We start from the raw sequence: 24,921 nt of genomic DNA, 5'->3' as shown, positions 1-24,921 counted from the left end.
GACCATCAGAGCATTAGTATTTCTTATATTATTATTAACACGCTCTGATGCTAAGGAGTTCTACTCCCCCTCCCCACCTGAAAACAAATCTGTTTCAAATGCAAAACACAAGCAGAGGGGAGGAGTTTCAGTTTCAGTTTTAGTTTCAGAGCAGCAAGCAGCTTTAGTACAGAACAGTTGAGCTAAGCCACACCCAGGCTCCTTGCTGTCTCCTTCTTGCTCACATAGCAAATACTGTTTCAGTTTCCAAACACCCCTCAACTCTCTCATACACTGACAGGATGCTAGCCAGATCAATACTGATGGATGCTGGTAGGCCAAGGCAGATTCCTCCCCCCTTATTTTCCTACCCAAAAACTAAGCCTGACCACATAGTTTCGTAGCGAAGCACGGGTATTGAACTAGTGTTATAATAAGCCCAATTACAATTCTGTACATTTAGGTTGGAGCCTCAATCCTTACTTCCCTAAGAGACAATTTTCACCTTGAGAAAAGACAGAGTTTACAGAATATAAATATTGAACCTATGCTATCACTTTGAATTTAACCATGCCTGTTGGTTTTTGCAACTGCATTTAAATTTGTTTATGTATTTATTGGATTGATATGGCTACCCATCTCATAAAGCCAGTCTTGACAGTTTAAGCAATAAAAACATGAAAAATAAATATTAAAATCAATACAACCACATAAAAGAAAAGAAAAATTCATCGATAGCGGATTTTATAATGAGGTATTGAAGACATTTAATGAGAGTACAACACATCTTTCAATGGCTATGAAGAATTGCCATTTTGGGCATTGAAGGTGCAATGATTCAATGTGTTCTCTTGTGAACTGGATGTTTCCACATTACTAGCACAAAGGATCAATTCATCCATGTTATCTTTTTAAAAACTTCTAAAATGTACCTACCAGCTCCAAATGCAAAGAAGAAGCTTTTATCTGGATATTCTTCCAGTAAATCTTTTACTCGCTTGCCCATCCGCTCATTCCGTTTGTAGATAAGCTCATGGCGGAAGTAGCTGTCAATCTCCTGAGCCATGATGCGCTCATGAGGTTGCAGGGATGCATTGATGAAATTTGGGACCTATGGGAAAGCAAGATGATTACACAACATAGGAAAACAAATCTCCGTCCCTTCCCAGCATGTCCCACAGATTTGCTCCAGAGAGTTGGGAAACTTGAGGTTTTATGCAGAGGAAATGCAAAGAAGAGATGGAACATGGGAATCTATATAACACCAGAGTTAGCTCATTCTTAATATTTCTAGCAGTCTTGTAACCAGCAGAAAAATATTGATAGTCCTTAGCTCCTCTCAAGCCTCACTTTTACTCATTAGAACCACTGCATTTCTCCAGGGTTGAGCTTTCTCTTTTGCGGTCATACTTTGCTTTTTGTAATAAAAGAAAATATAGCAAAGGCATGTGCTTAATATGACATTGGTGCTATTTCATGGAAGGGTCTATTTGTATTCTGATAGTTCTTTGTCATTAAAAATACAATAGAAGCCCAATGTACCATTTTTCTAAATGACTTGAGTATGGGGAAAGAGAAACAGGGAAAATAGATATTTCATTAGATTTATCTGGTAAAGTAAATGCATCCATTATTTCCAGCCCTATTTAAAAAAAAGTCACAGTGATATTTATATTTTTAATGCATTTTTTTCATTGATGTTCTTGTATATCAGCCTTTGCTCTATATCCTTTTATATTCCTTTTCCAAATAAAGTATTTCTTCTCTTTTTAAATTCCACCTTGTTTTGCAATATGAAGTTATTTTTGACACTGAATGCATACTCCCATAATTTGATCTTCCCATTCTTATAAAGAAGGATTTGTATTTAATACCCAGTTAAGTTTTCTTAAAGCATTCTTAGAACTGTTATCATAAATCAGTTTCGTATACTTTGAAAGGATATGAAGTTTAGCAGAAAAACTTGCTGGCAGGAAAGAAGATTCAGCTTTTAAGATTTGTTTCATTCTGTAAGAAACCATTTCCAGAATTGCTAAGCTTTTGCAATATTGCTACCAAACAGGAAAGTACATTTGCAGCCTGATTACAAGTAGTCCTTGACTTATGATCGCAATTGAGCCCAGAATTTAGGTTGCTAAGTGAGAAATTTGTTAACTGAGTTTTGCTCCATTTTATGACTTTTCTTGCTGACATTTGTTAAGTGAATTTTCAGTTGTTAAATTAGTAACACGGTTGTTAAGTGAATCCATTGATTAACTTGCTTGTCCAAAGATTGCAAAAGATGATCACATGACCCTGGGACACTGCAACAGTCATAAATATGAAGTGGCCAAATGTAAATCATGTGACCATGGGTATGTTGAAACAGTCACAGTTGTGAAAAATGGTCATAAGTCACTTTTTTCAGTGCTGTGTAAACTTTGAACTGTTGTAACATATTTCCAGCAGGTTTTTGAATATGAATTACATATTTTGACAATTTGCACTGGAGTAATACACTAGCAATAAAATATCTTATACCTGTTTTCTCAAAGTGTAATATTAACAAAAATAATTGTAATATTTATCTTTCATTAACAGTCCCATTATTGCATATTAATTGTCCTGTTTAAATTATGCATCCATTGGATCATAAAGTCCTTAACTTGTTCAGTTTCCGAATTGTATTTCAGTAGAAATTTGTAAATAAGCCCCAAAAGAGGCTACAAATTGTCCCTTATGAATTAGTCAAGTGTCTAAGGACTGCTTTTGTAATTTCTTTTGAACTGTGCTGCTTATTTGAAGAAAGGCTCTTGACAGATATATATTTATCCATTTATTTCTTAAGAAGTGCTTATATACCACTCCAGTTAGTAAACATCCTGAGATCTTACATCCTGTATCCTTATACATGGCTTTAAAAACAATATATCATAAGGACAAAAGTGAATTACCAGTGTGTATGAGAGGGAGGGAGGGAGAGAAAGAGCCAATAAACGCTCAGTTCAGGGACAGCAAGGTCATTTTTTTAAAAAAGTAAAAAGTGTGTGTCTCTGTGTGTGTGTGTACGCATGCCATGGACATCAAATCACAATGAGTTAGATATCTATACACCTGTATCTGTAACCTTTAACTGGGCAAAACTGTGTATTGCAGGACAAAATGTTTTCAACCCAGGAACCTCAAATGTGGTAACTAACAGAATGCTGGGCCTTTTTACTAATGACAAAATAAAATTTGGGAAAATGGCAGCTGCTTCAGTGGTACCAGGCTCCTGCTGCTTCAGCACTGCTGCTGTGCCACTGAGGGCACATAATTCTCATTTTCAATGTTCCCTGACAGATTCCAGCCATACGTGTAATCCCTCGCTCCCTCCTCCCCCATGCAGCAGCCACCATGTATCTGCCTGCTGGGAAGGAAAGGGAGGATGTCCAACAACTCAATGGAGGAAGCCAACAGGAAGTCAGTAGTCAATCCCATTCCCCTTGATTTTTTTTTGCCTGCCCATGGCATTCTGTTTCTCTGATTAGGTAAGGAAATATATCTGCAACAAAGACCCAATGGTGCATGGATTATCTAGGAGCTATATATGGTTAGCTAGCATTTGCATCTTTCCTTTCTATTCTTGCAGAAAGAAGTAACTAAGCAGCCTACAGAGGTAGAAGCACAAAGTACTAAGTTATGCACTCTAGTCTGACATGGAAAACTATTTCCTTAGCTGACAAATTACGTTTTCTTGAAACTCTTCCTTTTAAACCTTAGTGAGGCAGTGGTTTTCAGATCAAAGCCTTGGTTGGTGCCTTTAATGTCATTAGTTTGAAAAATCCCTTGATGTTGACAAGCATCAAAATATAAAGATATAAAGAGGTATAGTATTTAAGGCACCAGGCTAGAAACGTGGAGACTGTGAGTTCTAGTCCCACCTTAGGTATGAAAACCATCTGGGTGTCTTAGGGCCATCACTGTGTCTCAGGCTCAGCCCAATTTCACCTCACAGGGTGGTTATGATGGGGAAAATAGGGTTTTAAATAGGAGGAGGATGGAGCATTAAGTATGTTCACTGCCTTGAGTTAGTTATAAAAATAACACAGGTGGATAAAAATAAATTGTGAAACAGCATCTGGCAGCACCCCTAACTTCTTAACTTGTAGTTTTGATTTTCAAAACCATTTAGTTTAACTTACATTCAATTCTAAATAGTATAATAGATTTTGAATAAGCCACAGTTAACAAATTGTATTCACAGAAGCTTGGGAGAATCACATTTTTATGATATCAAAGAAAGGGACAGAAGATTCATATAAAAGATCATAACCAGAAGAATAATGGAGGCTATGATATTTGGGCAAACAATATCATTTCTTTAAAAATGGCATTTGGAGTAAAATTACTTTCATGCTCATTCAAATGCTCACAAAAGTAGTCAGAACCAGTTTGGAAGGGCACAAGTACAAAGTTCAGAACAGATAATGCTGCTCACATTAACCTCCTAGAGAAATCTTTCATATCAGTTTAGCTATCCTATTTTCAAAGACAGCCCTAGATAAATTACGCTGGATATTGATCTACTAATAAATAGTTTTCACCTGTAAAGAGAACACTAGACCTATTGTGAAGGTTCCTACAGCGGGTTACTCCTCTGATTTACTCAAGCAGCAAGATCAAATTTCTTCATCCCATTGCAAATTACAGGATAAGTGATTCTTTTGAATTGTTTTGCGCTTGAAACATCCTTTTTTTGAACTCAAAACTGTTGCTTCTGTTTAAAAGAGATTGTTCTAACCTTGCAGAAGTCCCAAGGACCGTTCTGGAAACATTCCAGACAGTATCAAAAAAGCACCTTATTTCAAACACCTTGGGGCTGGTTGGAACGGTCTTGGAGCATTTCTGGTGAGCTCAGAGTAATCTATTTGAGATCAAAATACATCACTTTGAGATCACAATATTTGATAACGCTGCTAAGAATAAGCATGACCACCAATAATAAAAACAGAAATAGGAAGGAAGAAACAGCACTTCCACCAAAGAGAACACTTAAGGGAAGGAAGTAGGGAGGGAATACTCAGCATTGTAAAAAAAAGAAGAAGAATCTTTACACTAATATTCCCCTTTCTTACAGTAGAAGAGAACATCTTGCCACACAGATCCACATAGCTAGGAACCATAATAAAAACCCAAGATTGGTAGTAATAGACTGCCACTGAAAAATTGGCTTGCCAAAGCAAAACTCAGCAGCAGTTAAAATATTCAATTTGTGATGCTTTTACTGCTTGGCAAAAGAAGAAATCAAGCGCCCACCCCCAATTATCCCCAAGGGGAGTCTTCCTGGCTAAAGTGATAAAACTTGCTGCTCTCCTTGTGCAATAGACTGTGACTCCTTGCAAAAACATCAAGAGACTTCTTTTTCTTTGTTATAGTCTTACTTTTTTATATTTTTCCATGTTATTCTTTTGTCTGCAATATTTCTCTTTTTAATGTTTTGTTTTTTGTAATTTGCATTAGTTTTTATCTCTTTTTTAAAATACAAATATCGTATTTAAAAAAAAGACCTTTGAGACTCATAAAGAGAGATGCATCAAGGAACAGCTGCCATTAAAAAGCACTTTTTTCATTCCAGCGTTTTGTTCAGCAAAGCATTTTGCTGAAAGAAAATAGAATTCTCATTCACTACTGTTCAATTGGAGGGACAAAATGTGTGGGACAGGAGAGGAGACAAACTTTAGTCCTGCTCTATCTGCAGAAAGCTCCCCATGCCTGTTCATATATTTGCATTGTGGTAATTACTGTACGGGATTATGGTCTAAACAGCACTGAAGCCCCACCAATGAAGCCCCATGCATATCTGCCCCAAAGGTGCTATTCTAAAGGCAACTGGACTTTCTTGGGTTTTTTCTTTGAAGATGTTTTGGTTATCATCCAAGAAGCTTCTTCAATACTGGCTGAATGGTGGGAAACAGAAGGGTTTATATTCCTTAGCAATCATCTAAATATAAATCCTTCTGTTCCGTACCATTCAACAGAAGTAAAGAAGCTTCTTGGGTGAGAAGTGAAACGTCTTCAAGGGGGGAAAAAACATCCAAGAAAGTCCAGTTGCCTTTTGGAAAAGCACCTTTGGGCTGGATGACTGAGAATCTCCATAGACACCCCATGCATATATTGTGGCTGTAATCACTATGGGATGGATGATTAAATATCCCTTGGTATTTTGGGTTTGAGAAGTATAGGAGGATCCTTTATGTGTAGACATGAAAGTGATCTAGAGTTTTTTCTGCATCAGTTTTGAGCTGTCAGGATCAGCTCCACTCTCTTCAAGTGGGATAATACAAATAACTCTCAAGATCAGAGAAAAGAAGATTGCCAATCATCTGGCAATTGGCATAACTTATGTCCTTTTGACTAGAACCATCTCACCCCGAGTTATCCATAAATGTCATGAAGATCCATTGCCAAAGGGGCACATATTCTGAAGTTTAGACTTTATTCTTCTGGGTCCAGCTTTCCCATTCAACCAGAACACTATGTAACTCGATGCTTTGTGAGCTTTGATGAGAAATAGGTCAGGTGGGTTTCAGTTGAGACTAGCAATCTGGTGGTTTGTGTTTTAAACAATGTAATACATGCACACGCATAACCATGGGTTAACAGGAGACTACTGAAATACGCCACTGATGGAAAAGCTGCATGATTTTCCCTTATGGTTGGAGAGAGCCAGCAGCACTGCACACCTTTAAGGGGCAGGCAGTAAATGAGATTACTCAGAGAGCCATGTGTGTAAAACTCACAAATCTTAGGGTCGTGATGCCCAAACATTTCAAGCACACGACTGGTCAGTGATTAGCTCCTTGCCTCTTGGATAGCCGGTTTCCTGGATTGGAGGAAAAAACCTTTTCCTATACTAGATGTTGCAAATATAAGAAGTGGCTCTTTTCCATATTCCCTGAAAAACAAATTGCTTCAGAGGCAGGATGTTCACCTCGTATTCCTCTGCCTTCAGATCACACACAGTTATGGGACTCCATATTTAAGAGATGCGCCACTAAAATCACAGCAACAGTTGTATGAAAATTGGTTCTAAGAGTATAAATATAATACTTAGAATAGCAGATGCAAATTTCCTCTACCACCTCCTGAAAAGCACAGAAGAACAACCAGGGACTTCTCATCTTATTTTGCTATACAGAGGCCTCTCATTTGAAAACAGACTACTTGCAGGGCATTCTTGCTACTATAAGCTTCTTCTTAATAAATCTTATTAATCAAAGCTCTGAGAGGCTGGTGTTTGGGATTAACTGTTCCAGGCTGCTACTTACAGTTTTGACAGCTTGGTGAATACTCTGAGTTCCAGAGAAAAGTAAACAACTGTTCATTAACATGGCTCCCCTAGTATTCAATATATAGTGGGGTTTTTTTTGTAAGATAGTAGATGGGTATGTGAAGGGTAGTCTCCCAAAATCTAGGTATAGCAGTACATTTCTTCTATGGCAGTTCCATCCTACATTTGTGGTATACCATTCACTCTTTTAAAGTCTCATATTGACCTCCTGTCCTCAGTCTTATCTGGAATAATGAAAAGTATTCAGCTAGAGTATAGAGTATATTTTTGCAAATACAATTCCATCACTAAACAAGATGTCACGTGACCACAACCAGCAACTTCGCTGCTGGCTTCTCCACTGACTATGCTTGTCGAAAGCCAGCTGTAAAATGTGCAAATGGTGATTATGTGACCACAGAATGCTGCAACAGTCATGAATGCCTGCCAATTGCAAAAGTGCCCGAATCTTGGCATGACTGCGAGGATGCTGTAACAGTCGTAAGGGCAAAGACAAGTCATAAGGTGACTTTTGTAGCACCACTGTAATTTTGAACAATCGCTAACCAATCATTCAGTGAGAACTACCTGTAATAGCTACATGTCAGTGGTTATAAACACTAAAAGGAAGTTAACATGTGGTTCATGGTTTATAGAAGGCCTTTGATTATGTCATCCATGTCAAGTTAATGTGCTTAGAAAAATGGCAAATGTAGGACATCTCACTATGCTCATGTAAAAGCTACATAGCTCAGGAAGCCATTGTCATGCCCGTGGTAGGTGTGGCTCTGGAGGATGTGGAGGAGGCTGGGGAAGGGCAGAGGCCGGTTGGGCAGTCAGAGGAAGAACCAGGCCCATCCCCTCTGCATCCTAGAATACGCAGGGAAGAACGGAGAAGGAAACAACTTGGCTTAGGAGAGAGGAAGCGGCCATGATCCTCATTGGTTGCAGTTGGGGAAACTAGTATATAAGAGAAACGATTACAACACACCGTTGCCAGAAACAAAGCATGTTTTATTTTGGGCTGAAGTTATCTTGGTTGGCGTCCTTCCAACAAACTGTGCCTTGTTATTTCCTTGAACTTGGTAATTACTTATCCTGGTCTATTGTGGAAATTTCATCATTGTAGTTTGTTTGGGTTTTGTATTTCACCTCTATCTGCTCATTAAGTTCGGACTATATTGCTTCTTTTGAAGACTATTTTTGAGTATGTTTTATCTCCAACTGAGAATTATTGAACAGTGGGGCCAAGTTGGAGGCATTAAAGGACATTTATTTACGTTTTGGATTTTGTTACGTTTGTGTTACGCTCCGGGGTCATCACAGCCATTGTGTAGACATGGCAAAACAGACTGGCTCCAATTTGGTCAAGTACTATAGTGAGACAAATCCACTTTTCCCCTAATTTATTATATCTTTTTAAAAAGCGTTGCAGTGGCTTAGAGGTGGAGCTCTTGTCTCACAATCAAGAAGCTGTGATTTCAATCCTAGCTAGCCGCAAATATTTCCCTCTCTGGGCACGAAGAGAAAATATCTGCTGTGAACTCCACATAGGCATCAAGAAGGGCATCCGGCCAGTAAATATTCAGCTCCATTCACCCCAATGCAAAGGGATTACAGGGTTGTTAAAAAGAAAAAAAAAGTGGTATCTTTTTAAAATTAAGTTGAATTGAAGTATGTATTCTATTACAATAATATTGTAATATTATAATATTTTATGACTATGTTTTAATTCATAAAATATATAATAAACTCTCAATTCTTATCTAGCAAATCAGAAACAGCCCATCAGACGCCAACAACGAATATATTTCTGGAAGCCCAATTGCCAATTGCAGTGTTAACAAAGAAGCATGCTGACTTTGAAAAGTGAAAAGGAACTTGTGTTTAAAAGGCTCAGTCCCTTTGGGGATATGGACAGCTCACGGGAGAAGCTAACTAGCAGTACTGTGAGCAGCATAAGGGAACGGGGAGACACAACTCACTTGGGAAGTATCGTGATTGAAGATGACGTTGTTGAGGTCTCCACAGTTGTAATGCTTGATAAGGTCCTCTGTACTGTGAGGAATCCGTAGACTGCCTGCTCGGAGTTTCTCCTGCTGCAAGAGGGTCTGATTCAAAGCAAAGATCACCTAGGCACAGGGAATGGGAAGGAGGAAAACGGAGAGTTCCCAATCAGTCCTTAAACTCATTCATTAAATAATATGTATTAAACTGGAGTAATAAACATTTGGTACTCATTTATCTCTCTCTCTCTCTGTGTGTCTGTCTGTGTGTGTGCATTCCACACTAAACCCATATTTTAAACACTCAACCGTCTACAAAGAAGAAAATAAATCATATAATTGGTTAGTATAAGAACATTGTCATCATCGATGTCCCAAAATAAATAAACTTATAGGCTGTGCCTATAAGTTGACCAAAGAACATTTCTGGAAGTCGCGCAGCACCAGTGGGCATCTCCTTTAACCCAACACAACCTTCCCATGGCTCACACGAGAGACTTCCCACAGTATCAGTGAAATTGTTAGATTTGGGGAAACGGGTAACCCTCAACTTATGACTACAACTGAGGCCAAAATTTCTGTTGCTGAGTGAAACATTTATTAAGGGAATTTTGTCCCATTTTACAACCTTTCTCATCACGGATGTGAAGTGAATCACTGTAGTTGTTAAGTTAGTAACACGGTTGTTAAGTAAATCTGGCTTCCCTATTGACTTTGCTTGTCAGAAGTTCCACAAAAGGTGATGACATGACCCCAGAACACTGCAACTGTCATAAATAAGAGTCAATTGCCAAGCATCTGAATTCTGATCACGTGACCATGGGAATGTTGCAATGGTCGTAAGTGTAAAAAATGGTCATAAGTCACTTTTTTCAGTGCCGTTGCAACATTGAAGGGACACTAAATGAACTGTTGTAAGTTGAAGACTACCTGTGTATTCAGTCAATAAATGAGGTACTTGGTTCAAATAGATGCCAGCAGGTACTCCATGCACTTCTATGTCCTCTTCACATCTTTTTCTGTTCAAGTCTGTTTTGCTCTGCAATGCTATTAAAACTATTCAACGCACTGGAAATTTCCAGTTTTTACTTAACTTCTTCGGTTAAGAAAAATGGAACCAGTCTACTGTATCAATAATTGGTAAGAAGGGAAATGGTGCTTTAACCCTTCCCTTTGGTCCATTTCTGCCTGTAATTTTTTAAAAAACTTTGAGCAACAAGAAAAAGTTCAAGGTAAAAAAATTTTTTAGCAACATTCCACTCCCTCCCACTAGTTTCAAATGTCTTCTTTGAACTTAAGAAAATATTGTTTTTTAAAAAATACATTAGGTGAATTTTGGTTGTCGTTTCAGCATCAATTAAATTAAGCTCACTGGTTAAATTTGGAAGAGTAGTAATTTGGTAGCAGCTTTACAAGAAGCTGAAATAGAACCACGCTGTGGTTTCCAAAATGGCCTATTTAGTAGATGTTGGGTAACTTTGCACAGGAGAAATACAGATCTTGAAATGCCCAAGAAAGCTTATAACCAACCAACTGCTAATAAGCTTCCTTGTACATATAGACTTACAAGACTGCAGCATTGTTACTTAACATAAGAATCATGTTTACAGGCTACAGCATTTCTGGCTTACAATGGAAAAGGAATTTCACTGCTCCATTCAGCAGGAAATCCTCTTCAGAAGCCAAATCAATGAAGAAATTTATACATTTCACCAAAATCCCTTGATTCAAAAAAACAAAAATTAAGAACCAACTCAGTGCTTCCAATCAATGATCCTTTCCTTTGAAGAAGTACTAGAAGGACTGAGTTCTATGCACATAATGGAAAATCAGTAAAATGTATCAAAAAGAGCCATTTTCATGAGTCGTCATAAGGCAGCCTTGAAGGGCATTTCAATCAAAGCTGAGTATCCTTTTAAGACTTTGCCCTGTGAATGTATAGCAAGTGACTGATGACCGACCGATCCTCGCACAACCTTTGCAGCCTCCCTACGGTCACATGATCAAAATTTGGACACCGCCCAATTGGCATGGACAGAATTTAGAATGGTTGCAGCCTTCTGGGAATCACATGATCACCCGCTTGTAACCCAGCCAACTTCCAATAAGAAAAGTCAATGGAGGAAACTGGATTTGCTTAACGATTATGGGATTTACTTAACTGCAGATGTTCACTTAACAATCATGGCCAAACCAATAACGATACAATCAGCTGTGGCTCAGGGAACAACGGCTTTGCTTAAGAATGGAAATTCTGATCCCAAATGCCATTGTAAGTCAAAGACTATCTATATGTAATGTGAAGTATGTAATAACTTATGACCAGAGGTGGGATTCAGCAGGTTCTGATCAGTTCTGGAGAACCAGTAGTAGAAATTTTGAGTAGTTTGGAGAACTGGTAGCGGAACTTTTAAGTAGTTCAGAATACCACCTCTGACTGGCCCTGCCCCCATCTATTCTCTGCTTCCCAAGTCCCAGCTGATTGGCTGGGTCTCCTTTTGTTGCCCTGCACAGGAGAACAGAGCTGGAAAGCAGGTTAGTGGGGTGGGGAGGGAATGGAGATTTTACAGTATCCTTCCCCTGGAGTGGGGTGGGAATGGAGATTTTACAGTATCCTTCCTCTGGAGTGGGGTGGGAATGGAGATTTTACAGTATCCTTCCTCTGGAGTGGGGTGGGAATGGAGATTTTACAGTATCCTTCCTCTGGAGTGGGGTGGGAGTGGAGATTTTACAGTATCCTTCCTCTGGAGTGGGGTGGGAGAGGAGATTTTACAGTATCTTTCCCCTGCCATGCCCACCAAGCCACGGTCACAGAACCGGTAGTAAAAAAATTTGAATCCCACCACTGCTTATGACCCGACATCCCTGAATTATTTTTCTTTTTAAAAAAGGGAAAAAAAGGCCTGTATAAAACATGGCATTCAGCTCTGGTTTGTTTGAGGAAAATTAAATTAGAATTCCTAGATCAAACATTGTGGTATTTTTTTTAAAGTAGAAAACCCCCTTAGTTCTTCTAACATAACAAAACCATTTTGCAGTAATAGTAGAATTCTCTGCAGTTCAAAGCGTGACCAAAAAAAATAAAAAAATAACCGAAATATAATTTTCCTATGGCTTTATGAGGACATAAAGTTAAATATGATTCATCTAGTGTATGAATAAAGTTGCAATTAAAGTTGCAACCAATATTCTTTTACATTCTGTAAAGAGTGGGAACTTTATGGCCTCCCTCGCAAGCTTACAGCCTCTTAAATCCAACCTCACAGCTCTCCAATAACAATTTTTCTAGCAAGTGTTATCGCATTCAGAGATTGCAATAGCAGGTGCAGCTTCAAACAGGGCGCCCTTTGTGAAAGGTTTATCTTCAGTACATAGTCAAGTGACCCACAAGTCCTGAGGCTTTCATAACAAGGGGGGGGGGAAAATTCCAGAGCTTGTGAATTGGAAGGTGCTCTCTTCACATGGAAGTGCTTTTGTTCAATGGCAAAGGTGCGGGGGAGGAAAGCGTGGAGAAAAAATGCAAGCTTATCTCAAAGTGGGCACCCAAAATAAATGGCATGTGGCAAAGCACTTATCCCTAGTTCCCTCTTCAGTATTTCCTTTCCAGATATCCTACTAGCTAGCACTTCTGTAATGTTCCAATTGTCCAAAGCATTTCATGGGAATGATCTCAACCGTGGTTTAGGTAAATATTGCAAAAAGTAACTCGGCATTACCCGGTCTATTGCAGCCCAGGGTTTTAGTGAAGGTTGTCCAGAGATCTAAACGGGACAATCAGGGTTCACAGTTTACTAGTCACCAGAGTGTTCAAGTTCTAAGCCAGAGATGTTTCTTAAAGATCTGTCTAGGGAGCTTCTCAGTCACCCAGTGCTTTTTCCAAAGGCAACTGGACTTTGTGTTTTCCCTGAAGATGTTTCGCTTCTCATCCAAGAAGCTTCTTCAGCTCTGACCGAATGGCGGAGGATAGAAGGAGTTATATTCCTTGCAGTTCCTTAAAGATGTTCGGCAGTAATTTAAGACATGCTTTACAAAGGTTGGCTCTGATTTAAGGTGAAATTGATACATCCTTTTGTTCAGGGGCTGCCCAAACTCTTCAGCTCATTGACCTCATAAAGTTTCAGAAGGTTCATTGACCTCCAGATGCTTACCATATGAAAATTATTTAATACTTTAATAGGACTACCACTACTAAGAATAACAACATTGATCCCTTTTGATCCCAGGGACCAATAACAACCACTTTGAGGGACCTTGCTTTAAAGTTTATAAGCAGACCAGTGGTCTCAGCAGAGATTATGCGCTGGTAACTTCTGCATTATGTTACTTCTGGTTCAACATACAGTTGAAAAACTAAATCTTGTTTGGGAAGCGTAACACTTAGATCATATCGAGTTTAGCTCTAAGAGCAAGGCGGAACGGAGACTTCTGTTTTGAGATCTCTGGCATGGCTTCCTCCCACTTAAACAGTAAAAAGAAAAGAGGATAATTCTCCCCCCCCCCCACACACACACACACCACTCACTCTTTTATCCAATTAAAATGCCCTCTTCCAAAACTGCTCTTTGCTCTGCTGATTAGAACATAATAGTGTTGTACAAAGTCTTTTTTCTCCATTTTGAATTCAAAATACCCCTCTTTGAATGCAAAGTAGCTGTTTCACATTCAAAATGGGTGGTTTCCATCATTCAGGGAGTGATCGGAGCTTCAGACATAACTGTTTAGAGGTATGTGTGTGTGTGTGTGTGTGTGTGTGTGTGTGTGTGTGGATTTACAAATGGTCAAAACAGCCCATTTCAGATGAGAAACAACTGTTTCAACCTCAAAAAGGGGCCATTTCAAATGGAAAGAGGTTTTCAAAAGGTTTTGAATTCAATATCTTTTGTATGCATCCCGACAGGTGCTCTCCAACGTAGCAACTTTGCAATATTTCACTGGGAAGAGTTCATAGGAAGAAAGATGGCCTTCCTCTCCTCACCACCAGCAGCAGAATTACTACCACTATCCTAATTGGATATAATATCATTATTGGAAAGACCGTAACTGTGATTCCCTTCCATCGTGATCATGATTATCTCACTGTTACTAACATTCTATAGTTTGGAGTGGAAAGACTGAAGGAAAATGTAACTGGGAAATTGCTAAACTGAAAACAAGGATAATGTTGACCATAGAAGTTCTTCTACATCTACAGCAGGGGTGTCAAACTCGATTTCATTTAGGGCCGCATCAGGGTTGTGTTTGACTTCGGGGGTGTCAGGTGGTGTGGCTGGATTAGGTGTGGCCAGCTTGACGTCACTTGTATCTGGAGCACTTGTGGTGGCACAGGCGGGATTGGAGGGATCCATTGTCTCCAGATCAGTTTTCAGCTGCGACTGCCACCTGCAGCCCTCTGCCAGCGAGGCACTGCAGGCCTGGCCATTGCTGTTTCCAGGGCGGCCCTGTGGGCCAGATCTAAGCACCCTGCAGGCCAGATTCGATCCATGGGCCTTGCGTTTGACACTTCGATCTACAACATAAAATTCAAAGAGATGTTTTAACTAATTGATTCCATATTCATAAATACCCTACATAAGTGAATTTAAAGAAGATGAACTCTTCTCTAAACCCAAGTATGTTTCATCCAGGACTTTTATTAAAAGGCCTTCATTAATAAGGGAATTGATTGTGGTTGGTCACACAGTCAGCCAGATGTTTAAACTGGATTTGGCATTTTTATCCACCTCTGAAAGTCCTGCCCAAGGACCTGGCATAGACAGATGTTGTTTGACGGTGTTAAAAGGATCGCTGCAGGATGTAAGCTGTTACAGGTAAAGCTATCTTTTGCAATTGATTGGTGGAGATTTTGTCAATGCCAATGGTGTTCAAGTAGTGCTCCAGATGTTTTTAGTATTTCACCCAAGGGGCCTATTACTATTGGTATTATCTTTGTTTCCTTTTTCCACAGTCATTCTTCTTCTACCTGCAGATCTTTGTATTATGTAATTTCCTCGTGTTCTTTCTCTTCTATTCCACTGACTCCAGGTATTATCACGTTCACTATCCAGACTTTTTTGTCTTTGTTATTAACAATTGTTAAGTCTGTTGTGTGACAGGCGTTTGCCTGTGTGAATTCTAAAGTCCCAGAACACTTCAGCTTCCTCCTTTTTTATTAATCTGTCTATTTTCTGGCTCCATCAATCTTTCTTGCAGTTAAATGGTATTTCTTGTAGATCTTCCAATGCACCATTTGTCATGCCATTGCTTGTAGTCCGTCTGTGTGATCTTCTTGCAGGAACTAACAAGGTGGTCCACTGTTTCTCCTGCTTCTTTGGACAGGCAGCACTTGTTGTCTGTTACTGTCTACTCTATTCAGGCTTTCAGTTCTTAAGGCTTGTATCTTGTATAGCCAGAATTAGCCGTCTATTTCTTTCTTCAATTTTCCCACTGTTCGTCATTGCTAGGTCTTGTTATTATTGCTTTTTTAATGTAGTGGTCATGTAATACTTTACTTTGCCATGTCATTTTACTCTTCATTTGGCCTTTAAGTCAGTTTGGTCTCTCTAGTACTCGGTAAATCTTCCTGGTAGACTAGCTTCAGTGCATCTTCTTCATTATCCTCCTATATTTGTCCAATCCCCTTTTTTCTTCTTCAACTATCTGGTGTACTTGCATCATTTCATGGCCACTTATTTTGCTTGGAAAGTAGTCTGTCAACATTGCTGATGGGCATGATTAATTGTTACTATTTTTCTAGTCTTCCTATCAGGGGCTTTTAGTTCTGCTCGTGTCCACTTCACTGTTCCAGCTACATATATAATGACTGGAATTGCCCTGGTATGAATTGCCTCGATGATACTTTTTCCACTGTGTTTGGGTTTGCTTCTATTTGATGTTACAGTATTGGCATATTTTAAATACTGGTGCTAGCTTAGAATAAGCTTCAATGCAAGGCAACTTATTCAGTTGTTTTTATACTATTCTAGATGTCAGTTATTCTTTGTTTCTATTCTTCTTTTTCTTTAGTTAGAGGGCTTTATTCATTCTGAGCAGAAGGCAAAGGAGAGGATGCCTGATTTGGAATGAAAACAATTCAATATCTGTGCTGGCTTCCTCTACTGCCAGCTGTCCCAAAAGTGGACTTTTTCAAGAGGCAACTGGTTTGTTTTTTTTTTTTTTTGGAAGATGTTTCGCTTCTCATCCAAGAAGCTTCTTCAGCTCTGACAAGATGGTGGAGAATGGAAGGATTTATATTCTTTGCAGACAGCTGGTCATTTGCATCCTTTTAGAGGATCATTATAGCACTTGGAGGTTTATCTGTGTCCTCAGGATCACCTGAGTAGTGCTCCTGGTTCCTGTAGTCTGCAATTTTTCCTCTGGAAATCCATTCCTATTCCCACACCATTCAAAGGGTGTTCATCCCAAATTATATAGCTAAGAGTCTGTAGAGATTTTCAGTCATCCAGGTCATGGATAACAGAATCTCTACAGACTACTGCCAACTGGTTTGCCTCTATAGTCTGAAGTACTTCTGGCAAGGCTTCAATTTCTTTGCTCTGGGTAGACCTTTGCAGTTCTTCCAATTCTGCTTCTGTGAACACTTTATTTTGTATTCCAATTTGATGTTCTTCTCTTAGTCTCTGTTTTGTTATTTCTGATCTGTTGTTCTTTCCAGAATCAGTCCATCCTTTTCAGATACCCTCTTCTTGTTGGACCTGATTTGTAGTAACAGATCATTATTTCTTGGTTTTCAATTTTTGTGTATTTGCAATGGGTAAAAATCTTTTCTTGCAGGAGTAATACAGCTGTTAGCCCTGGCTGCTCAGCCAAATTAAATGTCCAGGAATTCCAACACCTAGTGAATGATGACTTAAGCAAGGACTGATCCAATATGGCTTTCTGTAAATTACGTCTCGCCATATTCTTTATGGCAGAGACACTCTTCAGCTGGTTCCTCTGATGAGATCTGTTCAGTATGGTTGAACCTGTCATAGCTCTCATCTTCCTCAGAGCACATAAACACCACAACCATGTCAAGTTAGTGTCTCAGTGGGAGTCAAGATAGTATCTTACTAGAGAACATGACAATAATCATAATGATGGGATTTTTATTCTACCTCATTAAAAATGTATTTTGGCAATTCAAGGCAGCAAGTTTACCTAATACTGCTTCCTCCTATTTTCCCCACAACAACAACCACCTTGTGAGATGGGTTGTGTTAAAAGAGAATCACTGGCCCAAAGACAGACAGCTAGCTTTCATGCATAAGGGAGGCCTAAAATTCACAGTCTCCTGGTTTCTAGGCCAGAACCTTCTAGTTTGTATGATTTGACTTGATTTGATTAATTACATTTTGCCACACTGAAATCTATAACAACCTACTTTTATAACAAGCTTTACATATGTCAATATGCAAATCTTGGTGTATAAAATAGTCACTACATAGCTGTCAGAGACAATACTAAGATTTCACTAGAGTGAACTGGCATGAAACAAAGTCTGTTCTTCTCACATAATACATAATTTCTGTACAAAACTCAAAACAAATGCAGAAATGTGGTAATATACAGGTAGTTCTCGACTTATGACTACCACTGAGCTCAAAATTTGTTATTGAGATGAGTTTTGTCCCATTTTATGACCTTTCTTGCCTCAGTTGTTAAGTGATTCACTGCAGCTGATAAGTTAGTAACCTGGTTGTTAAGTGAATCGGGCTTCCCCATTGACTTTGCTTGTCAGAAGGTTGCGAAAGGTGATCACATGACCCGGGACACTGCAACCGTCATAAATATGAGTCAGTTGCCAAATGGCTGAATAAGTCACTTTTTTCAGTGCTGTTGTAATCTTGAACGGTCACTAAAAAAAAATGTTGTAAGTCGAGGACTCCTGTACACACAAATGATACATTCTTTAAAAAAAAATTTTTTTAAAGGCTTAGAGGCAACTGCTACCACAATCAAACACAGAAGCAGCTATTTCTGGTTACAGCTGATGCTCATTTAGCAATCACAATTGGGACTGGCAACTCAGTTGTTAAGTGAAACAGTTGCTAATTGAAACTGCACTTTAGGAATTTATTGCTGCTTTCCTTTGCTTTACACACTTGCAAAGGTTGTAAATGCGCCAATTGGTTGTAAAGTTACTTTTTCATCACTGGCATAGCTGTGAACAGTCATTAAACAAGGCAGACGCTAAACAATTACTCTGTACCACAATCTAGCAAAAGGGACATTCTTGCAATATTTCCAACTTTTAAAACGAGGCATACCAGGATACACGAACATTTCTTGACTTTGAGCAAAAGAGCACAATCACAAATTGAGAAACCAAGCTCCTTAAACCCCCATGCCAGATTTTTTTAAATTTTTTATTTTATAACATGAGGTCTCCAAGGGAGCAGTGAAAATCTGTCTCTTAACTGTACTTCTTCCCAAAGGTGCTTTTTTCAAGAGGCAAGTGGACTTTCTGTTTTTTTCTTTGAAGACGTTTCGCTTCTCATCCAAGGAGCTTCTTCAGTGCTTCAAAAAAGCATCTTTGGGACAACCATGACCTGGATGACTGAGAATCTCCAGAGACATGTACAACTTCTTATCTGGCTCTGCAACTTCCCTTTTGGTTTAAGCCTGAATCTTCAATCCTTCTGAACAGAATTTCAACAGCAAACATAAACCCAAGGGAAAAAAATATTCAAGGGTAGGTTACCCCAATCACTGTATGATGCCCAGGGGTAGGCCACCTCAGACATACTATATACTTGCTAGTCCAAAACAAACAAACAAATAACCACACACCTATTTCAATGTTGTTGTTTTTTCCTCTCAACAAGAAATCCCACCAATTTCAATATTAGGAAAAGCCCATCTCCTCCCAAACTAAATTTTGATGCAGCATCTCCTAAGTTGGAATTGCTACTTACAAACAGAAAAGAAAAAGGGTTTGAATGCCGATGCACTGCACAGGATAAGACCGAAGTATTTGTTGTTTAACCAAAGTATGGATTCATTGTTACTTTTATCTTTATCCGGAACCAAAGTATGCTGAATGGACTGTATATTTTTGCTCCCTTATCCTGGGCAGTGCGCTGGCATTCAAAAACCTTTTCTATGGGCCACAAGTATCTCTCTCTCTCGCACACACACACATTCTCCACGAGCGATACTCCCCTCCCTTGCGAACACGAATTCATGCCAACTTCAAAGTCTCTCTTGAAAGGATGTACCAATAGAACAAATGTAACAACTGTATTGGACCTTGCCGACAACAGAGAAAATGTTAGTACGGTGGAAAAATAAATGATTAAGCTTTGTAGTCAAGATACTGCTTGGCCTTCTCTTTTTGGATTTTTTTTTCTGGCTAGGATTTTTTCAACTGACAAGGGGTTTTGGTCAGGGAATGGAAGGATAAGAAAGAGACACGTCCCTTTTACCAGCATTGTTGGATCAGCCTGCTAGAGAGGCTGCATGGAGAGAAGGGAGGGGGGTTAGAGTCCGGCAGATGCCTGTTTTGTCAAAGACAAAAGACCCCCAGCCATCCTCTCCACTTTCCATCACTTTCATCCAGGCTGGATCAAAGTGCTGTTCTACATATGAAAGGGACCTGGCATTATGCGCCTCAAATTAGCCTATCGCCACCCCGCTAGCCTCCGAGGCCTCTCAACAAAGGCTCCCACATCTGTTCCATCCCTTTGCCTCATCTTCTCTCTCACTCACTCTGCACAAGCATGTGTGTGCATTTGTTTTCAGCTCTCAGTTTGGAGAGGCATTCAGCTCCGTGAATTATAGCCGAAGCTTGAACATCTTCCCGGATTCAGGAGGACCGCTCGGTTGTCTTTCATTGTCCCAGGCATCGTTTCAACCTGCCACATCACTCAAGACCCTCACACTGGGAATGCTTGCAACAATTGACCACTTCTTCATTGCCTTCCTCTTCACCTGACACACACAGGAGAGCGGGCTCTGGGTCTCGTAAGCAAAGGCTGCGGCCCTGAAATCAAAGCGATCCTTGAATCAAAGGCAGCAATGGCTATGAAAGTCAATAATCCCCTTTTGTCATGGAAATGGTTCGTGCCAAGCACCAAGAAGAGGAAGAAAAGTGGAATTCTTCACTCAGATGCTTTGTGCTTCCTTAGATGTGCTACGTCTGACTCTCAGATGCTTTTGAAGCCCTTCGCAAAGTGCATAACCTGAACATAACCTTGATGACCACAGGCTGTAGGAAGAATTCCCCCAGAATATGATTGCACAAAACAGATGGGCAAACTTTCCAGATTTTATGCAACAAATGCCTGCCATCTACCTGAGCATTACTCAAGTCTAGCATTTTCAGGGAATAGTAGTACCCTCATTCAGCATTCAATTTATTTCATTTTTGCTAATCTTAATTTTCAAATAGAACCCCTGCTACATAATTTCTAAAAACTGAAATACAAATCTGCAGATATAATATTGCCCAGCTATCTCTTAAATAACCTTAAATACCACTTACCTTAAATACCTGCTCTGGGTTCACAATCTTTGGGATGTCCTGGTTGAATCAAATTCTTTTAATAATGTTTCATCCAATGGAGGTTTGTTATAAGAAATACTCAAAATATTTCTCCAGTTCAAAAATAGTTGATGTTTAAGGAGCCATTATAATTAATAAGCACAGAAGTCATGGGCATTTTTATAGGACATTTTCTGGATAAATTGACATCAAAAGCATTCAATGCAAAATAAAACCAACGGCTTTCTAAAATTTAACGTTTAATTTCTGTGCTTATTAACTATTAGATGCAAAGCAAGACTTCCTAGCATTCTATCTGGATTTGAGACAAAATAGACCTCACTTTAAAACTGCTTTCCAGAAATATATTTTAGTAAGTACAGAACTAAGAGAAAAAAACAGGTCAACTTTAACAGACATCCATAGATCAGCTAGAGGAAGGTTGTTCTCTTGCAAATGCTAAACTACAGGATAAGAGTTACACTAATATCAAAGAAATGGCAGAATAGATCATTAAAGGAAGGATGCCACAGGAGGGACAAAATGAAATGTGAATGACAAAAATTAAAATAGTATTTTAATTATTTTAAATAATTCAACTGAATTGTTGAATTGTCCTGCCATGAGTTGCCCCATGGCGAGTTGGCTGTAGCAAGTTGGCTGCAGCAAGTTGTTCCATTCCACTGAGAAAATGGGAAGAGTATGTTTGAATGTTATCTTGAACATAAATTCTAAATTTCTAAACAAGTCATCCTAGAACTCAGAATCTGAAACAGACTGAATTTGTAAGGTTCTTGGACTGGTGTGTGTGGCCTGTACTACTAATGCTAAGCTCTAAGCCTGGCTGATTTCAAAGTTAACTTAAAATGGAGCTTGTATCCCATTCTCCACTGTATTTTTTCTCCTAAGTTTCTCTCTTCAAGAAAAAGAGGAGGAGGAAGAGGAACAGCTGTATATTGGGAAGTAGACCAAGTAGAGGGCTCTATTCTTGGCATTAATACTGCATCAATTTATTGTGAGAGTTCCAAAAAGCTATGGAGCATCAAAGTCCCCTAGAACCCTCCTACACTATAATGTTTATCGAATAATGAACTGCACCATGTGATGTTACATTTGTGCTTCCCTGCCTTTACTCAACATTATATGTCATTCTAAAGGATAAACAATATGATGGAGTATAAGGAATAAAAGCTGGAGCTACAACTGATGTTTCTATTAACTCAATCAACCTGTCATGCCCCTGGCGGAGACTGACTCTGAGGAAGAGGAGGAACAGCCAACAGGGAGTGGGAGTGTGGCTCCAGAGGTGGTGGAGGAGGCTGGGGAAGGGCAGAGGCCGGCTGAGCAGTCAGAGGAGGATCCAGGCCCATCCCTTATCCATCCTAGGTCACGCAGGGAGGAGAGGATCAGGGAAAAGCAAGGTCTACTCAGGAGGAGATTACCATGATCCTCCTCATGGCTTGCAGCTGGGAGCTATGTATATAAGTTTGTAACTGCGTAGTCAGAATTGCTGGAGTCAAAGTTTAGTGTTTTTCTTTGAAAGAGGTTTATTTTTGCTGGCATTCTTCCCATGGACTCTCCTCGGTTATCTTCCTGGAATGTATGATTAATTATCTTGGCTTGCTTCAGAACTCTCGTCAATGCGGTTTGTTTCGGTTTTCTTTTTGCCTCAATATTTACTTTTGTGACTTTAAACTGCGCCGAATAAAACAGTGAAGTTAAGTTGAAGGCATTACCGGACTTTAATATATGTTTTGGGCTTTGGGTTATTTTGAGAGACTACGGGTCATCACACAACCAATAAAGAGACTGCACCCACTCCACAGACATATTGTGCTCCATTACAGAAGCAGATGCCACTCTAAGTGAATATTATTCCCCACTAACAAATCACGCATACCCTAGCTGAACATAAAAGGGAAAAGATCAAGCCTGTGTTACAATAAATGGCATGTGTGGCAGGTTGGACAAAGTTTGCCTCCCATAAAACCTCTCATGCAGTAGCCAAATTGTCAGGTTGTAAATTAACATGAGAAAACGACTACTAACGACTACTTATGGATGATGGAGTAGAAAAGGAATATTAAGGGGAAATTATAGTTCTTCCTGAATATAACTAAGAGCATATATAACTGCCCGACTCACTCTCAGTGATTCTGGCTGGTTTACAAACAATGACTATATTACAAAAGACTATATTACAAAAAAACACCTCTAAGCAAATCACTAATACAGGTAGTCCTTGTCCTCAACCTACGACCATAATTGAGCCCGAAACTTTTTGCTGCTGAGGCAATCGTTAAGTGAATTTTGCTGCATTTTATGACCTTTCTTGCCACAGCTGTTAAGTGAATCACTGCAGTTAGTACGTTAGTAACATAGTTGTTAAGTGAATCTGTCTTCCTCATTGACTTTGCTTGTCAGAAAGTCACAAAAGGAGATCACATGACTCCAGGACACTGCAACTGTTGTTTAAGTATGAGTAAGTTGACAAGCGTCTGAATTTTAATCGTGTGACCAGGGGGGTGCTGCAATGGTCATTAGTGTGAAAAACGGTTGTAAGTTACTTTTTTGAGGGCCATAATACCTTTCAACGGTCATTAAATGAAGTGTTGATGAGCACTTCCCTTTCTTTTCACTAAAAAGAATTTATTCCTTCAATAAACATTTGATATTTATTATAGGTAGTCCTCATCTACACTTCATTTAAAGTGTAGATGAGGACTACCTATAATAAAACTCAAACGTTTATTGAAGAAATAAATTCTTTTTAGTGAAAAGAAAGGGAAGTGCTCATGGGGTGCTACCTAAAAGTTGGAAACAAAAGGAAATCAATGGAAACATTGGGCAGAGAAGAGATGGAGCTAAGGGTCCTACAACAAGGCAGGGGTGCAGCCAGTCTTAACCTGGAATGCATCACACTGCATCATCTGTGGCCGATCTCACTGGGTTTGAGGTAATTGCGTAATTGCAGTAATAAGTCCAAATACAAATCTGTGAAATAACTCTGAACAGTATGTAAAACACTTTCACCAATGCTCAATATTCTCATTAGTGCAGCATGTTTTAAGTGAGTACCGAGTGTTTCTCAATCAGAGATCCAACCACACACACACACAAAAAAAAAGAGTCGTGAGGGAAATCCATTCCAACTTCCAACTGAGGAAGCTTTTATGATATACTGCAGGTGTCACTGTAAGCATGAAAAATCCTGAGTGAACCTGGCACTAGTCTGGGCAGGAAATGTTTACAAGAAGTTTGTTTCCTCTTTTGAGTTTAAACAGATTGGAATGCAATCTTTTAAATATTAATACTATTAACAAATTAATAATATATTACTTATTTATTAGTAATAAATTAATAATATTAGTAAAATGCATACATTCAGGCCTTCTTCCCATTTATAACTCAAACGAGGCCAACACAAGTAAGGAACTGCAAAGACTCATTTCTCTCACAGCTGACAATCTAAACCCTTTGCTCATTTTATTAAAAATATTGTTCAAGCAACTATTTGACTATCAAGATTTACAGGTAAGGAATTAAAGGTAAAACTCCTAATGGCTTGTCATTTTTTTAATCATTCCATTAAAAGTAATTGCATATTATCAATATTTCACCTTCACGTATGCTTTTTAGCAGTGGTGGGTTTCAAAGAGGTTTACCACCGGTTCGGTGGGCGTGGCTTGGTGGGCACGCTTTGCGCATGCACACACATTTTGCGTGCATGTGCACCAAATGCACACTTTGCACATATGCAGAGGCTTTCCTAGTCACCTCCTGCAATCCCTGTAGCTTCAACAGTTGACCCGCAGCAATCTGCTGTGCCACGCAAAGCAGCTGCGCTTCAAAAGCAGGGAATAAGGGTCAGTATGGGAGTCCGGGAGGGCGGGAGGGTTGGGCGGGCCCAAGAGCAGCTCGTCACAGAGAACTGGTTTGGTCTCAGCCGATCTTTGATACTACTGGTACGCCAGAAGCAGACCGAACTAGTAGAATACCACGACTGCTTTGTAGTTATCATAGTCAGGAAGAACTGTCATTTTCCCTTAATATCCCTTTTCTACTCCATCATGCATACACAACAGGACTAAGTTGCTTTAGTTTCCCTCAGGCTAATTTACAATCTGACAATTTGGCTACTGCATGAGAAGCTTTATGGGAACTGAACTTTGTAAAAATCAACA

General features: G+C 39.3%; 1 protein-coding gene across 2 annotated transcripts in view; it reads right to left on the bottom strand.

Annotated features, from left to right (window-relative positions):
• TRABD2A (TraB domain containing 2A) overlaps positions 1–24,921 on the bottom strand; it is a 77,694-nt gene that overhangs the window by 15,744 nt on the left and 37,029 nt on the right. For both annotated transcript variants that reach the window (XM_026672864.2, XM_087957452.1), the window contains exons 3-4: positions 9,256–9,402; positions 916–1,090 (exon numbers count right to left, since the gene is read on the bottom strand). In XM_026672864.2, coding sequence (XP_026528649.1) covers positions 916–1,090; positions 9,256–9,402 — 322 coding nt within the window. The remainder of the gene's footprint in view (positions 1–915; positions 1,091–9,255; positions 9,403–24,921) is intronic.

This window comes from Notechis scutatus, chromosome 2 (genome assembly GCF_049901735.1).
Source record: "Notechis scutatus isolate UNSWTSFEM ecotype Mainland chromosome 2, rNotScu1.2, whole genome shotgun sequence".
Lineage (NCBI taxonomy): Eukaryota > Metazoa > Chordata > Lepidosauria > Squamata > Elapidae > Notechis > Notechis scutatus.
This window is presented reverse-complemented; position numbering and strand designations above follow the sequence as displayed.